Below are 18,575 nucleotides of genomic sequence, written 5' to 3'. Positions count from 1 at the left end.
TATGCCTGAAGTTGAGAGAGCAAAGTAGGAGAAGAGATTGTGGAGGTGCTGGGGAACCAAACAACTTAAGAGACCCACAGCTCTCTATCTCTACTACCAGCACAGCAGGGGGGTCTTTGGTAGAAGATATGCATTGAGAAAGGAGACAGATGATTCAATTTGTACATAAGAATTTTTTTTTGTAGACCAGGTACTGATTGTATTTTCTTATGACCTATGTGAGATAATACAAAGCTTCATATTTACATAAGAAGCTATAAAAATTATTGACAACTACACTCTTATCCTCCTGCGTTTTGAGCTAGGTGGACACAATGCTGCTCTATTTTTATTTGTCTACTTTTTTATCTTAGAAAGTGAGTGCACAAGTGGGGAAGAGGGGCAGAGGGAGAGAGAGGGAATCCCAAGCAGGCTCCAAGCTCAGTGCAGAGCCCAACGTGTGACTTGATCCCGCAACCCTGGGATCATGACCTGAGCCAAAATCAAGAGTCAGCTGTTCAACCAGCTGAGCCACTCAGGTGCCCCCAAATGATGCTATTTTAACAATGTATTTGAAGAAAATGTCCTCATAGTCAAGTACCTGGCTCTCCATCATTTTGAATGGGCTTTAGTCAAAGGGCTCTTTTGAGGTTGACTTTCCAAATATGGCCACCTCATAGATATCAATTGCAAACTCAAGAACAGAGAATGAATATGGAGCCTTAGCTGTCTTCATCAGAGAATGCAGGAGTAGATAAGCTTCCCTGGCTCAGTCATTGTTGAAAATTAATCATTTTTCTGCAGGTAAGGGTTTCAAGGTGAGTTGATGAAACTTTGTTTATGTATCAAATCTCCTTGTATACTCATTGTGGTTATTCTTGACCTGTTGTCTCTGTGGATGATATTTTGGGGATCATCTACATTTAAAATATTCTAAGATTAAAACCTTCAGAAACACATTTACCCGACTCAAAAAACTGGTTTCATATTTGTATGATATTTCTTCCTTAATAGTAAGGGAATTTCTTTCTTTGCAGAGCACAAAAAACACAAGGCTGGGAGTTAGAAAGCCTGGGTTCCAAGAAAGATTGCCGGGAGATTAAAACAGATGATTTCTGAAATCCTGTGATCTTTTAAAAAGTATACTCAGTCTAAATGTGAGGGAATTGTATAAACATAGCATTCATCCACTCATTCAATTATTGCACAGTTTCCCTAAGCTAAGTCTTCCATATATGGCTGTTAATAAAATGTCACAGAGTTCTTATTTTCATGGTTTAGCTCCCTTCATAAGTGTCTAATTGATCGGGGTGTCTAGAATGCTGTGCTGTAAAATACTGAGGCTCAGCGACCAAATGCAAAGTCTCCCTGCACAAATGGAGCACAGACATTGATGATACTCTTTTAAAGAGGCAATACCAGGGGCGCCTGGGTGGCGCAGTCGGTTAAGCGTCCGACTTCAGCCAGGTCACGATCTCGCGGTCTGTGAGTTCGAGCCCCGCGTCAGGCTCTGGGCTGATGGCTCAGAGCCTGGAACCTGTTTCCGATTCTGTGTTTCCCTCTCTCTCTTCCCCTCCCCCGTTCATGCTCTGTCTCTCTCTGTCCCAAAAATAAATAAACGTTGGAAAAAAAAATTAAAAAAAAAAAAAGAGGCAATACCAAACTATTACCTGAAATCTACAGGGCTTGCCACAAAGAGCCCAGCATTATACCATTGCTTAAATACAAGTCTCCTATCTTTCTGATTAAGGGCAAAGAGCTAATAAAGTGAGGAATAGAAAGGATTTAGACTCAAAGGTGAATTTTATGGTAGTGAGCATTGTCCAGGTGATACTTCAATGAGACACTGAACCTTATTCTATACCATGCTGGTTCTGAGAAGTTGAAGTACTTGACTGATCCCCAAGGTGGCTCTCGTGATGGACATGTCAACTCTTTCTCTTTTAACCCACACCAAAGTATCATTCTGCTTCACAGTTCTGAGATGATCTTTTCAGCAATTTGCTACTTCAAGTCTACTTATCTGTCAGTCACTCTTAAATTCATTTTACACAGCTGACTGTAGTGTTATCACAGTCTTCCTAATACTAATGCATTTAGTAGTCATTTGGGTTTGAAAGGCTGCCAACAGAGGAACAGCTGAAAACGTCGCCACTCAGACTGTCCTTTTCTTGATCACCCTGTAACTACCATTTGCAATTTTTATGCCCGGATTCTTTGCTGGTCTGATTGTAGTCATTGTTTTTTAACAAGACATGTCTCCTAATGGATTTTTTGTTCTTGCCAGTTATATTGTATTTCTCAACACATATTCAGTAAGGGTCTGTACCAGACAACATTACCAAGTTTCCTTTGAAACTGCTCCTGTAAGCAGCTTATTGGTTGATTGGGAAGGCAATTAAATAATCTATTTTTTAATTTATATATAATACCTAATACTGTATTATAATAAATATAGGGACGATGCAGATTTAACTGGGTGACAATGTGGTATAGTAGGAAGATACATGTGAATTCAAATTCCAGGACTGCCATTCACTTGTTGATCTTGGATAAGTTACTTTTCTGAACTTCATTTCATCTGTAATTTAGACATAGGCATACCTGTTTTGCATACTTATTTTTTTTAATTTTTTAAAATCTTTATTTATTTTTGAGAGAGAGACAGAGTGTGAGCAGGGGAGGAACAGAGAGAGAGGGAGACACAGAATCAGAAGCAGGCTCCCGGTTCCAAGCTGTCATCACAGAGCCTGACATGGGGGCCCGAACTCACAAACCATGAGATCGTGACCTGAGCCGAAGTCGGACGCTCAACTGACTGAGCCACCCAGGCGCCCCTGCATAGTTATAATAAGATTAAGAGATAATACATATGAAAAGCAGTTGGAATAAGGTAGGTACTCTGTGGTCAGTATTTTTAGTAATGTTAACTATTTTTAATAGTTTTAATCATTATTAACTATAAAACAAAAATGCTAGAAATAATAGGGATATGCGATTTCTAAGATTTTGGTTTTGACTTAGCTCATAGGAGTCAACAGGGACGCTGTGGCTGCTTTTACCCACACGTGGCAGGCAGTATGAATGGGTAGGATGGTCGGTCAGGTGTCTCTCTCCTCACCTCTCCTTTCCTCAACACTCTTCCTGCCTTTCCTCTTGTAACAGGAGCTCTATGAGGAAAGAAAGAGCTTGGTGGAACGGGCCCTGTGAAGTACTAGGTGCTTAGGGGATAGTCATAAAGTAGAAATATTTTACCTCTCTTAAGACCGTGTCCACAGGCATAATTGAGAAATAAAAACAATATATATTTAAGGTGTACAACCTGATGTTTCAATATACATATAGATTGTGAAATAGTCAGGCTAATTAACATACCCATCTTTTTAACTTGAAGTAGTTTGAACCTGACTCTCCCTGTACCACCAACTCTTTCCTAATTACCTGATTAGAATTTCTAAAACTCAATTCACCAACAGCTCGACTGTTACAGCTGAATGGATGGACCACTACAGGCAAGCAGCAACCGGTTTATTCATTCCTCTGCTCAATTAGGCCTCTAGAATGTTCATGTTGGAAAGGAAGTTAATAATCAACTAATTAATCCCCCTCAATCTAAAAATGAGTACACTGAGGCTTAGTGGAGTGAAACAGAACTTGGGTGAGGTCACACTGACAGTTGGCAACAAAGCCTGAGCAGAAGGTACATTGGTTTTATGTTTTATTACTAAGGAATGTGATTGGTTTTTCTTTTGTTTACATTGGAATTTAATTATTTTTTTAAAGGCACTTAAAATAATCAGGCTGAAACTGTCCCTTCTCAAACTACCATCTCGCGTTCTTTGATCTTGGAAAAATTACTTCCTTTCCTAGATTTGGAAGCCACATCACAAAAGATTCTGATGAATATACAAGTTCTAATATGAATCATGAATCGAAAAGCAGATGCAACATCTGTGACCCGGTGGCAGAGTTACCAGGAGTAACGGTCAGGGCCCCTTGCAAGACTCGGTATCTATTTGCCACAAGTAACTTTGCACCCAAACTTAGAGTTCCTTACCCTTAATCGTAGAAATTTCAGGCCCCACAAAATCTGGATAGGCCCTGAAGAGAGGCAGCTCTCTAAGGTACAGTGGAAATGTTCTGGAGTCCTCCTGACTTGCGTTCAGTCCCTGTTACCTACTGACCTTGGAGAAGTTACTTAAGACCTGTGTACATCTATTTCCTCATCTGTAACATGCAGATAATGAAACCAATTTCCCAGAGTTGTTGAGAGGCTTAAGGTGAGGTAGGAAGTCTTTGGTTTAGCACATGGTCCAGAAAAGCCTGCAATAACGAATGTCTTGTATCATGTAGGGAGGCTGTCTGATATGATTGAGAGTGGGGGCTTTAGAACCAGATTTACCTACATTCCAAGTCCTGCCTCATATTTGACACTTACTGTGTTAGCTTGGGCATCTTAGTCCTTCTAAGGCTTAGTTCTCTCATCTTTAACATGGTGTAATAAAACCTAGCCAACAGAGTTTTTAAGATTAAATGAGAAGATGTAAAGTACTTAGCAAAGTGACTGCTTTTGGCTGCAAGAATAAAAAAAAAATTCAAAATGGCTTAAAGGAGTGGCTTTCAAACTCTTACTGGCTACAATCCTCAACCTCAATAAGAATTAGATCTTCCGTTGTGACTCAGTGTACATATAAACATTATCACAGGACTACTGTGAATCAGATTTGATATTGTATACAGCTAAGCTTCATTACAATGTTCTAGAGCATGGGAAAATAGTGCTGGATCTGAAGTCAGGGTTTTCCAATAACATGCATGAACAGTGCTTGGCATTTCAGTACGATACTTCCTCAATCATCTGTTTCATTTTGATTCTGTTTCCTTTTTCAGAATCCCATTGAGTTTGGAGAGGAGAAAAAAAGACTGAGGTATGTGAAAAATCTACCTGAGTATACACACAACCTTCCTCTGATCACCATTCATTTTGAACTTTATGTTACTTAACACATCTAAGTGCTGCCAGAATTGTTCAACACCAAATTATTCATCTGGGTGAAGGCTGGACCAGAGTATCGTCTACACCATTTTGTAAAGAAGCACACTATCCTCCCTCCTCCCAGATTATGGGCCTGCTATTTTACTGAATATTCTATCTAGAAAGTAAGCCAGTTTCCTCTGTGATAAATTACAAGTCTTGGTTTCTTAAGACGGTTTTCTACATGAGGGATAAGTACACTCTAGGAATGATTATTCTATTACTGCCCTTTCATCATTCTGTAGCAAATTCAAATAACAATAGAGTAAGATTGTAACTTTTAATAACATTTCTTGCCCTTTGATGAGTTATGAGCTAAATTATAAGGGCTCAACAAACTTCAGCTAATGATATTCTGTATGCTATAACTCACGTAGGGGGAAGTTTTATGTGTTTTAGTGTTTCCACCTGGGGATGCTCGATTAGAAAACAGTATCTGTTGGTTTGGCACAGGATGCACAGTGGCTGATAATCTTATCATGTTGATTTTCTTCACTGTTCTTAGATACCCAAACTACCCAGCTAGGTTTGGTGAGCAAGGCAAAAGAAGGCAGATAAAAGGACATCACTGTTATTTGACCATGCATTTTTCTCCGTGGCATAATATCAGCTGGGCAACGACTGGGACATTTTGCAAACAGGTATTTTTTTTTAATGTTTATTTATTCAGAGAGACAGAGAGCACGTGTGCGAGCAAGCAAGAGCTGGAACGTGGCAGAGAGAGGGGGAGAGAGAATCCCAAGCAGGCTCTGTGCCATCACCACACAGCTGGTTGTGGGGCTTGAACCCATGAACTATGAGATCACGCATGACTTGAGCTGAAATCGAGTCAGATGCTCAACTGACTGAGCCATCCGGATGCCCCTGGAAACAGGTACTTTTGACCATTTTTTGATGCCTTGTCTTTTCCAGTGGAGTGCCAGCTCCCCCATTTTTGGTGGTGGTTTGGGTGTTAATCGATATACTGAGGGAGTGAGTCACTTTATCATTTTAAACATATTTTCTTACTGTCTGCATCAGTTACATGCCTTAAATATTTCTATTATTCCTGAGAGTGCACATCCCAAGCACCAAACTCCAGGCAGTGTTGCATTAGCCTAAAGGTAACACTCACTTATAATCAAACTCATTATACTTGAATTTTTAGTTCATGAAGATACACAATGGAAATTATCACTTGAAAGCCATTTGTTTATGGCTGTTAGGTCTTGTAATAGACCTCTTGAAACTTAGAACCCTGGAAAGCAGCGTGTACTTCCAGGCTGGGACATTCCAGTCCTGAGGGGGAATGTTCTAGTACCACCCACCGTGGCACCCTACTTATATTCAAACTACCCCTAAATATCCTGGTGAGAGTCAGCATTCTTAGCTAGGATTTGGCAATATAAATATGTACAGCAGAAAAACAGGTATATCTGGGTTCCCTTTAAGTGGAATCATATTGTATAAAGGCCACTTTGGGGCGAATTAGAAGCATGTTTTCAGTTATAAGAAATTGATAACATTTTATTTTAAGTTGATCATCTGATTTTACTGTCACAACCTCAGTGGGCCTCACTAAGCAACAGCTTCTGTTATCAAATGTACTTCCAAGAAAAACCAAAAAGATCGTTTACTGTCAAACGCAAATCCCAAGTTTTGGCAGAAGCCCTCCAACGTGAATTGGGCTTATATTCACCATCTCTGTAATTTAAATTGGAGGGTTCACCCGGGAGGTATATTGCTTAAAACTAAATAGACTGTAGGTGCATTACTGAAATGAGTGAATGAAAATTGCTAATAGGAAAATTTTACATGCCAACATCATTGTATGTAGGAATATTTTTTTGAGGGAATTCTTGGGTCTTCGTCTAAAGACTACTACCTGACCCTACTCAGACGTGCGGGCCATCCACCATGTTTACCAGCACATAAGATACGGAACACATGGGGAACTAAAGGCTACTTTTTTTTCCTGGAAAAATAAGAAATTTTTATCACACATGACTTATAAGGATCTCTAAAAGTTGTTTTAAATGCAGAAAACCATTTTTTTCGCACAAGGACAATACATTGGGAGTTCAAATGAGATAAAAGGGAACTTGCTTCTATTACTACAGCTTTACAAGTTGACCATAATAGAGGCACACTGATGTTAAAAAGTTTTTGTGTGTATTTAGGTATGAGACGTGGGTGCCTTGATTTTCGAACCCACCTGTTTGTCAAGGCATATGAATCTATCCAAATAATACGACATACGTGTTCAGTGGAGCTTGGGTCCTTGAATGCTTCATTGCTGTATGTCCTTTTTCCTCAAAAGGTTGGCTAAGAGAAACAGTCATGGTCATACAGTGCATTCGTTCCTTTTAAACTGATTACTGTGTCTTTCAAGAGCACAAGTGACAGTAACTGCTTGGACTACACTCTCAGCTCCTTGCTGACTGGTACTGGCACTTCCTATCACATGACTCTGAGCATCTGCTGAAAGCACTAGAAAAGGTAAGTGTTCAAAACTTAACTATGTATGTATTTGTAGGGCTGTTTGGAGAGTTTTGAAGTTTCTGAATACCTAAATGTAACTGCCTAGAGAAAAATTCATTGCAGGCTTTAGTACTAGGAAAAACTGTATTTCTCCTAACTTTAGAAAGGAAAAAAGAAAAAAAACGAGTGGGCTGTACGCAGACACCTCTTTGCATGAACTTGACCCTTGCATTCATACTGTTAACCAGTTCTTATGGACCCTTCATCCTAATTTTCTCATTAAAAAAATCTTTGTCCTATTGTATGGATGTACATAAACTCAAATGCTAGCAGTAAAGATGTGGGACTATGGACATACATTAAACAGATATTATATGATACTTATCACTATGTTGCAAAACAAGGTCCTCCAGTTATTCAGGTATGTTTGACTCTCTCAGAAGATGAGGGTCTTACACTATTTTCGTCTACAAGTTGTATAGAGTGTTAAGAACATGCTCTGAATATCAGAACCAGGGCCTTGGGAGACCAGCTCTGTAAGTAGCTTTGGGAAGGGCCCTGGAAAAGTCACTTAACCACTCCAAGCCTCAGGGCTAAAATGAATTGGCTGTAAGGAATTTTTTTGCTCTCGTTCCCTGTGGCCCTACTACATGGAGTGTGAATAATCGTCAAACCTGATTCTCAGACTGAATGGATGCCTTGTTCCCTTTAGGGCACTTTTCCCTCCTTAGTTCTTGGGAGGCATGGGAGTGCTAAATCTCACTGCTGCCATGCAGGTGCTACCTGAAGGAGGAAGGAAACCATGTGACGCCATCTCTTTGTGCAATACACTTTTATTTTCCTTTTACCTTTGCAGTCATCTTTGAGTAATTGTTGTGTAAACAATAGAATGGAATGAAATTACATTAAGTTGTATGCAAATGGCTCTAGAACACCTTAACAATTATGACAAGGCAATTATAAATAACTTTTCTTTCCTTAGTAATATATATTTGCTTTTTAAAGTACATTAAAGAGCTGCCATATCTAGGGTTAGCTAGGAAAGAGCAATGGTACCATCCTGGGAGCCCACCTCCCTGAAAGTTTAGACTCCAATTTTGAAAATCCTAAGGTTTACTATTCCTTAATATATAGTCAAGCAGAGGGCTACTTGGGTGAAAGTATTTATTCTCGAAACTTAACAGCATTTTACCTTTTTTTAGTCATTGCACAAAAACCCTTTCTATTTTTCACTCCATCTGGGTATTCTGCAGAATTTCAAGTAAAACTCAGATTCTGGTATCTTCAAGTTTATCACCTTTGGAATAACAAATCCTATCACAGAGAAGTCAAATCAGAGATGGGTACATAATTAGCAGTCTAATAGAATGGCAACATTTTATATAGCATTCTATATGTTCCAATGAAGCAAAACTTACATATGCCACTTTATGTAGAGGAAGTTTTAGATCTGAGACTATTCCAGAGTAAAGCAGCCTCAGGCACATTCTTAATATGAAAGTTTGCAAGGCACCTCCCTCTCCCAAGAGACAATCAGATTGTGGATTGGTTTTTAGGCAAACAAACCAAAAGAATAAGCATCTAAGTTCCTAATTCAGTCATTTCAAAAATCAAAAGTTATAAATACTCCAAAGATAGACCTGATTTTTTTTTTGTTTAAATAACAAGAGATTAACTGCAAGAAGCATATAATCAAAAACTTTTCTTCTTATAGCTAAGGTGTGTAATGCATAAATATATGAAAAATAAAATTCACAGTCAGTTTTAAAACTAGAATTCAAGTTTGGCTAATAAATCTTAATTTTATAAGTATATTAATTTCTAAATACAACATAAAAGAGGCAGTATTGTCAGATGTACAATTAAAGTAGAACAGAACAACAATGAAAGAAGAAATAGGCTTCTGATAGAAAAAATTCCTTTTGTTGCCAATAAATAGGACCACCTGAGTGTATTTCAGATTCTTTTCACTTAAGGGATATCCGAATTGATTGCTAAGAATATTAAATAGCTTTTGGAAAAATTAGCAACAGTCGTGCAGCTGTGGCATTTGCTTGTTCTCATACTGTGGATTGCTAGAGAATAAAGCAGAACTCGGAGTGTTGTAAGTTTAAAAAAATTCTTTTTTATCCCATGTCACTGAAGCCAGACTCTTCACAATCTTCTGATTTTGTGGGAATTGGGAGGGAGTAGGGGTGGGGGAGGAAGATCGAGGGAAATGGTGTGAGGTGGGGGCATGACAAATCAGGGGGAGATGTCAAGGGACATACATCAGCTGACACTCAACTGGGCAAACCCGATCAGCTTCACTTCGTCCGGAATCTCCGACCCATCACAGCCTGAAGCCTGAAAAGGGAAAAAGACACCTTCAGTGCCAGTTGATCCAAGCAAAGGCACAATCTGCATGGGGCCAGTGTCCCATTTCTTCCAGCGCTTAATTACTACTGTAACAAATCTGACCATCATGCTTGCTATCAAGTGCAGAAAACGGGGGTGCAGAGGGGGAGGGATTTGTTCCCATTAAAACACCACAATGTCTAGGCTTAAAGCTTTGAGGCTGCCAAGAAAGTGATCTTAAATATACTTTCAAATTAGAGTTCCTTAATAATTTTAAAGGAATATTACAATAAAATATCTTGGAATAAATTTAGCCAAAAAGGTGAAAGACCTGTACTCTGAAAATAGTAAGACACTAATGAAAGAAACTGAAGACACAAATGGAGAGATAAAATATCCATATCACCGAATGCAATCTCTATCAAAATACCAGTAGTATTTTTCGCAGAACTAGGACAAATAATCATAGTTTATATGGAACCACAAAAGACTCCAAATAGCCAAAGCAATCTTGAGAAAGAAGAACAAAGCAGGGAGGTATCAAAATCCCAAACTTCAAGATATACTACAAAGCTATGGTAATCAAAATGGTATGGTAGTGGGACAAAAACACACACAGATCAATGGAACATGATAGCCCAGAAACAATCCCATACTTATATGGTCAATTAATCTACAACAAAGGAGGCAAGAGTATACAATGAAGAAAAGACAGTCCCCCCACAAACAGTGCTGCGAAAACTGGACAGCTACGTGCAAAGAATGAAACCAGGCCACTTTCTTACACCATACACAAAAATAAAATGAATTGAAGGCCTAAAACCATAAAAATCCTAGAAAAAAAACACAGGCAGTAATCTCTTGGACATCAGCCCTAGCAACATTTTTCTGGATGGACCTGACTTCTCAGGCAAGGGAAACAAAAGCAAAAATAAACTATTGGAACTACATCAAATAAAAAGCTTTTGCACAGCAAAGGAAACCATCAACAAAATGAAAAGGCAACCTATTGAATGGGAGAAGATATTTGTAAATTATATATTGGATAACAGGTCAATAATCTAAAATATAACTTCTACAATTCAACAACAACCAAAAAATACATAATCCAGTAAAAAAAAATGGGGGGACCTGAGTAGGCATTTTTCCAAAGAAGACTTACAGATAGCCAAAATATACACGAAAAGATGCTCAACATCACTCATCATCAGGGAAACGTAAATCAAAATCCAATGAGATACCACCTTATACCTGCCAGAATGAAAGGATCAAAAGACAAGAAATAACAAATGTTGGCAAGGGTTGGGAGAGAACGTAATTTTTGTGCATTGTTGGCGGGGAATGCAGTGGTACAGCCACTGTGGAAAACAATATGGAGGTTCCTCGAACAATTAAAATAGAAATACCAGTAGTTCCACTACTGGCTATTTACCAAAGAAAATGAAAACAGTAATTTGAAAGGATATATGCACCCCTATGTCTACTGCAGCATTATGTATAATAGCCAAGATATCAAACCAACCTAAGTGTCTATCCACAGATAAATGGATAAAGATGTGGTATATGTATATACACTGGAATATTACTAGTCCGTAAAGAGGAATAAGATCTGGCCATTTGCAACAAGGATGGACCTAGAGGATATTATGCTAAGTGAGATAGTCAGAGAAGGACAAATATTGTATTTCATTTATATGTGGAATCTAAAACACAATACAAATGAACAATGAAACAGACAAATACAGAAAACAAAGTAGGTGGTTACCAGAAAGGAAGGGGCTGGGTGGATGGGCAAAATAGGTAGAGGGAATTAAGATGTACACACTTCCATTTATTAAAAAAAAATTATGAAAATGAGCACAAGCGACTTAACAGATCATTGAGGGTAAACCTGGTTTTTACCAAAAGGTGTCTTCTCTAATACTGACAAAAAAAAAAAAAAAAAAAAAAAGTGGTTACCAAGTAGTTGAATGGCTCATGATAGATAACTTATTTTTCCATGACAGAGTTTTGTTTATAATATTTTAGGACATTTATTGCCTAAAATTGGCCCAAATTATAGCATGTCAAATATTTTGATTTTTCTTCAAAATTAAAAAGTGAAAACAAGTCACTGTCCATCAAACCTCTCACTTGTCCTCATTCAAGTGTTTTTTTTTTCACTTTCCTCTCTTTCCTACACATGCACGTGCACACACACACACACACACACACAGTACTCAGATCACCATTCCAAGGCTGCCTCTTCAGACTACATAAATCAGAACCAGACATTATGTAAGTACCACAAGTAGGGAGAAAAATGTATGATGAATGATTGGGAATGGGCAATTAATCACTAAAGGGCCATCCAAACTTTTTCTTGGCCTAATTCCTGCTAAATTATTGTCAAAACAATTAGTTTCCCATGTAAAAAAAAAAGCCCTTTCCAATCATCACAATGAACCGCTCTGCGCTGCTCCAAAAAACAGTACATAAACTCAGCCCTTTGTCAACCTCAACATTCTCCCTTACAATAAGCAGCTAATTAGAACATATAACTTGAATATTTTTAAGTAATTATCTTTAAAGTAATGGTGTCAGCACTTACGCTGTTGATTTTCTTATATAAGCATAAAGGGTAGAAACGTTAGTTGACATTTAAAGAATTTACTCTGTCCCTGTCCAATGATTTCTCTAGCTTTACTCTGACAAGATATTCAGTAAAGGGCAGTAAGATCAAAAACGTCCCTTTCCTTATCACTTTTAACAAAGTAGTACAGGCACAGGAGGGTTGTCAGATAAGGTATTTTCCCGTGGGTGTTTGTCATACAAACACTATGACACTCATCCCCCACCACCACCAGTTTTCTTGTTCCACAAGCCCTGTTTGTGTATCTCCCTAAACCTTCCCCTGCTATGTAGTTACTGCTGACTGACTTACTGCTCACTTACTCAATGCAGTGAATGGGGGCAGACACAACGCATGTAATTAATAGGCAAATGACAAACACCCCAGGAGCACCAAGAGCTGCTGGCAGGGATGAGGAGGGAGCAGACAGTGTGAAGCTGTGAAGCGCATCCCTGCATGTCAAAGATACATCAGAAATTTGGCAGTGGGACGAGCAGGAGGTTGAAATGACCCGAAATAAAAACAAAATATCCAATAGTGGTTAAGCCAACTAGACATGAAAGAAAAATCTTAAGTCCCTCTTGTGAAGAGTAGTGGAAGTGAGAATTTACAATGCAAGTGGGTGATCAAACCAGTGGTTATTGTGGGTACATCACACAGGGAGTCTACCTGTCACCCTCAGTCCCAGCACCTCCCTCCCCCAGTGACACTGGAACATTCGGTTTCCTGGCAAAGAGGCACAGGCCAGGTTGTCTGGCTTTGAGTCAGGCACTCGGCTCTTCTTCTCCCACTACCCTGCTGACTCTCTCTTAACCAAGGCTGAGTCCTTGCCTCTCTCACTGTGGCCTGCAAAACACTGAGGGCAATATGCAAAAGATTCTGGAATCTATAGCAAAGGGACCAGAGGCCCTTAAAGCAGCAGTTCTCAAACTTCTTGGTCTCAGGTACTCTTTATACTCTTAAAAATTATCAAGGACTTCAAAATCTTGTGCTTTTGTTTTGTTTTGTTTTAAATCATTCATCACCATCAAGTGGGATTTATTCCTGGGATGGAAGCCTGGTTCAATATTCACAAATCAATCAATGTGATACAACATTAAGAGAAAGGAAAAAAAAAAAAAAAACGTATCATTTCAATGGACACAAAAAAACACTTGACAAAGTACAACCTTCATTCATGATAAAAGTCTTCAACAGAGTAGGTCCCGAGGGAACATACCTCAATATAATAAAGGCCATCTATGAAAAACAGTTAACATCCTTAATGGGGAAAAACAGCTTTTTCTCTAAGGTTAGGAACAAGACAAGGATGTCCACGCTCCCCACTGTTATTCAACATAATACTGAAAGTCCTAGCCACAGCAATCAGACAACAAAAATAAATAAAAGGCATCCAAATCAGTAAGGAAGAAGTGAAACATTCATATTTACAGATGACATGACACTATATATAGAAAACCCAAAAGACCCCACCAAAAAACTACTAGAAGTGATCAACAAATTCAGTAATGTCACAGGACGCAAAATCAATGTACAGAAATCTGTGGTATTTCTATATACCAATAATGAAGCAGCAGAAAGAGAAATTAAGAAAACAATCCCATTTACAATTGCTCCAAAAATACTAAGATACCTAGGAATAAAATACTGATGAAAGAAATTGAAGACACAAAGAAACGAAAAGACATTCCATTCCCATGGACTGGAAGTACAAATATTGTTAAGATGTCTATTCTACCCAAAGGAATTAACACCAAAATACCACCAGCATTCTCCACAAAACTAGAACAAAAATCCTAGAATTTGTATAGAACTACAAAAGAAAAAGCAAAGCTGGAGGCATCACAATTCTGGACTTCAAGTTAGACTGCAAAGCTGTAGTCATCAAAACTGTATGATACTGGCACAAAAACAGACACATAGATCAATGGAACAGAGTAGAAAACCCAGAAATAAACCCACAATTATATGGTCAATTAATCTTTAACAAAGCATAAAAGAGTATCCAATGGGCTAAAGACAGTCTGTTCAACAAATGGTGTTGGGAAAACTGGACCATTCTCTGACCCCATATACAAAAATTCAAAATGGATTAAAGACCTAAATATGAGATCTGAAACCATAAAAACCCTAGTAGAGAACACAAGCAGTAACCTCATTGACACTGGCCATAGCAACTTCTTACTAAAATAAGTCTGGGGCAAGAGAAACAAAAGCAAAAATAAACTATTGGGACTTCATCAAAATAAAAAGTTTCTACACCAGCAAAGGAAACAAAACTAAAAGGCAGCCTACTGAAAGGGAGAAGATATTTACAAATGACATCCAATAAAGAGTATCCAAAATATATTTTAAAACTTATAGAACTCAACATGTAAGAAACAAATAATCCAATTATAAAATGGGCAGAAGACACAAACACACATTTCTTCAAAGAAGATTAGATAGATGGCCAAGAGACCCATGAAAAGATAGTCACATCAATTACCATCAGAGAACTGCAAATCAAAACTACAATGAGATATGACCTCATAACTGTCAGAATGGCTAAAAGCAACACAAGAAACAACAGCTGTTGGCGAGGATGTGGAGAAAAGGAACACTCACTATTGGTGGGAATGCAAACTTGTGCAGCCACTACGGAAAAGAATATGTGGGAGTTCCTCAAAAAGTTAGAACTACCCTATGATCCAGCAATTGCACTATGGAGTATTTACTCAAAGAATACAAAACCACCAATTCAGAAGGATACGTGCACCTGTATGCTTATAGCAGCATTATTCACCATGGCCATGATATGGAAGCAGTCAAGCATCCACTGATCGATGAATGGATAAAGAAGATGTAGTATGTTCATATATATGTATACATATATACATATACATACATACATACACACACAAAATATTATTCAGCCGTAAAAAGAATGAAATCTTGCTATTTGCAATGACATGGATGGAGCCAGACAATATAATGCTAAGCAAAAGGAGTCACAGAAAGACAAATGCCATATGATTTCATTCATACGTGGAAGTTAAGAAACAAAACAAATAAGCAAAGGGAAAACAAAAAGAGACAAACCAAGAAGCTTAACTCTTGACCATAGAGAACAAACTGATGGCTACCAGAGGAGCGTGGATGGGGGGGATGGGTGAAATAAGCAATGGGGATTAAGGAGGGCCCTTGTGGTGAACACTGGGTGTATGGAAGTGTTGAATCATAACATTTTTCACCTTGAAACTAATGTAACACTGTAGGATAACTATACTGGAATCAACATAAAACTTAAAAAGCTTATGTTTTTGCAGGTTACCTTTATTATATTGACTATTTTAGAAATTAAAACTGAAAATTTTTTAACATTATTGAAGTCATGTTTAAAGTATTTTTAAGTATTAAAATAATTAAAAACAAACATGGTTATGTAGATTATATTATACTGAAGGTCTCAGAAATTAAAACTGAGAAATTTCTGAATTATTCATTTACTACTTCATTAAATCTAATAACAAACCCACTACATGCTAACATAAATAAAATCATGAAAAATAACCAGTTTACCCAAACTGAGTGGCACTGCTTTATATTTTGCAAATCTCTTTAATGTCTTGCTTAATGGAAGATGGTGAGATTTCCCTATCTGCTTCTACATTCAATCTATTGTTTTAGGTTGTTTTCCTTGAAGTATATATAAGAAAATCCAGCCTCATATAAATATGTAGTTGAAAAAGGGAACAAATAGAATTTTAAAAGTCTTTCTGATAATTGTGGATATTGTTTGTTACTACTTTGAGACTTTCCAAGTGGAGTTTCCTAAAAGTTAGTTGCGACGTGGAATCTGAAACCATAGTATTGAAATTTCATTCTCTGTTAGATTAAAACCATTAGTCTATCTTGCGTTTTGAATTGATCTTTTTGCCCAGGTATGACTTTTCGGCATCACTGAATTATGCACATCTTCCACTGCTGACACAGTTTGTTCTATAATCTCTATGTCTCAATACACCATGCCAACCAATCATGTTCAAAACTATCACATATCACTAATCTCATCAGAAAAAGTAAGTACTGGGATGCTGTCAAGGTTACAGGGGCAGATGCAAGTTTTCCAAAGTCATTTTTCTGCTCGAAAGCTGAAATTTATTATCGAGGACAAATATGGCCAATTGTTTTCCTTAAAGCACCAGGCTTACTTGGTTCCAGTTGAAAAAATGTCTGCCAATTCCTTAGTCTGAACAACCACATTTTGTCAGTTACTCTTCCAAATAAAATTAGTGCTCCACGGGGAAAAACATGGCTAGTTCAGCTTACAACTCAACCTCACAAGAGCTTTTCCTGGAGATAACCACTATCCTTCAGTATACAAGCATACCTTGTTTTATTGCACTTCACTTTGTTGCCTTTCACGGATACCACATTTTTCACAAACTGAAGGTTTGTGGCAATCCTATACCAAGTAAGTCTATTGGTGTAATTTTCCCAAAAGCATTGGTTCGCTTCGTTGTCTGTGTAATATTTTGGTAATTCTCACAATTTTTAAAACTTTTTCATTATATTTGTTATGGTGATATGACATCAGTGATCTCTGAGGTTACTTTTGCAGTTGTTTTGGGGCCCACGAACTTAACCCATAAATGTTGTGTGTGTTCTGACTGTTCCACTCACCTCTCTCCCTCTCCTCAGGCCTCCTGATTCCTTGAGACACAACTGTATTGAAATTGGGCCACTTGATAACCCTACAATGGCCTCCAAATGTTCAAGGGAAAGAAAGAATCACACATCTCTCACTTTAAATTAAAACCTAAAAATGATTCAGCTTAATGAGGAAGGCATGTCAAAAGCAGAGACAGGCCAAAAGCTAGGCCTCTCACAAGCTGTGAATGCCAAAGTTCAAAAAAAGATCTTGAAGGAAATTGAACATACACTACTCCAGTGGACACACGAATGACAAGAAAGCAAAACAGCCGTCTTAACTGCTGATATGAAGAAAGATTTGGTGGTCTGGATACAAGATCAAATCAGCCACCACATTCCCTTAAGCCAAAGCCTAATCCAGAGCAAGGCCCTAACTTTCTTCAATTCTTTTAAGTCTGAGGGAAGTGAGGAAGTTGCAGAAGAAAATTTGGAAGTTAGCAGAGGTTGGTTCATGAGGTTTAAGGAAAGAAGTTATCTCCATAACATAAAAGTATGAGGTGAAGCAGCAAGTTATCCAGAAGATCCAGCTAAGAGAATTAAAGAAGGTGGCTACACTAAACAACAGATTTTCTGTGTAGACAAAAACAGCTTAAAAAATTTTTTTTCATGTTTTTGAGAGAGAGAGAGAGAGTGCATGAGCAGGGGAGGGGCAGAGAAAGAGGGAGACACAGAATCTGAAGCAGGCTCCAGGCTCTGAGCTGTCAGCACAGAGCCCGACATGGGGCTCGAACTCACTAGCCGTGAGATCATGACCTAAGCCAAAGTCAGGCGCTTAACTGAGCCACCCAGGCGCCCCCAAAACAGTTTTCTTTTGGAAGAAAATGCCACTTTGGACTTCACAGCTAGAGAGGAGACGTCAGTGCCTGGCTTCAAAGCTTCAAAGGGGACAGGCTGACTCCTCTTAGGGGCTAATGTTAGCTGGTGATTTGACATTGAAGTCAATGCTCATTTACCATTCCAAAAATCTTAGGGCCCTTAAGAATTATGTTAGAGCTATTTATAGAATATGTACTCGATAAATGGAACAACAGCACATTTGCTTACAAAATGGTTTATTGAAATATTTGAAGCCCACTGTTAAGAACTGCTCAGAAAAGATTCCTTTCAGAATATTACTGCTCACTGACAATGTACTTGGTCACCCAAGAGATTTGATGGAGCTGGACCATGAGATTAATGTGGTTTTCATGCCTGCTAACACAATATCCATTCTAGAGTCCATGGGTCAAGGAGTAATTTCAACTTTTGACCTGAGCCGAAGTCAGACACTCACCTGACTGAGCCACCCACATGCCCCTTAACTTTCAAGTCTTATTACTTAAGAAATACTTTTCATAAGGCTATAGCTGCCACAGACAGTGATTTCTCTGATGGATCTGGGCAAAGAAAATCGAAAACCTTCCAGAAAACTTCACCTTTCTAAATGCCATTAACGGCATGAGTGACTCTTAGGAAGAG

General features: G+C 38.3%; 1 protein-coding gene across 4 annotated transcripts in view; it reads right to left on the bottom strand.

Annotated features, from left to right (window-relative positions):
- Positions 1 to 8,291: 8,291 nt before the first annotated feature.
- STK39 (serine/threonine kinase 39) overlaps positions 8,292 to 18,575 on the bottom strand; it is a 311,497-nt gene continuing 301,213 nt past the window's right edge. For 2 of the 4 annotated variants that reach the window (XM_047869279.1, XM_047869283.1), the window contains exons 18-19: positions 9,762 to 9,820; positions 8,292 to 8,788 (exon numbers count right to left, since the gene is read on the bottom strand). In XM_047869279.1, coding sequence (XP_047725235.1) covers positions 8,743 to 8,788; positions 9,762 to 9,820 — 105 coding nt within the window. In that variant the 3' untranslated portion in view covers positions 8,292 to 8,742. Of the gene's footprint in view, positions 9,821 to 18,575 lie in introns of all 4 variants that reach the window. The other 2 variants (XM_047869281.1, XM_047869280.1) reach the window with 2 other exon arrangements.

This window comes from Prionailurus viverrinus, chromosome C1 (assembly GCF_022837055.1).
Source record: "Prionailurus viverrinus isolate Anna chromosome C1, UM_Priviv_1.0, whole genome shotgun sequence".
NCBI classification, from domain to species: domain Eukaryota; kingdom Metazoa; phylum Chordata; class Mammalia; order Carnivora; family Felidae; genus Prionailurus; species Prionailurus viverrinus.
The sequence above is the reverse complement of the archived record's forward strand: the minus strand, read 5'-3'. Positions and strand labels throughout refer to the sequence as shown.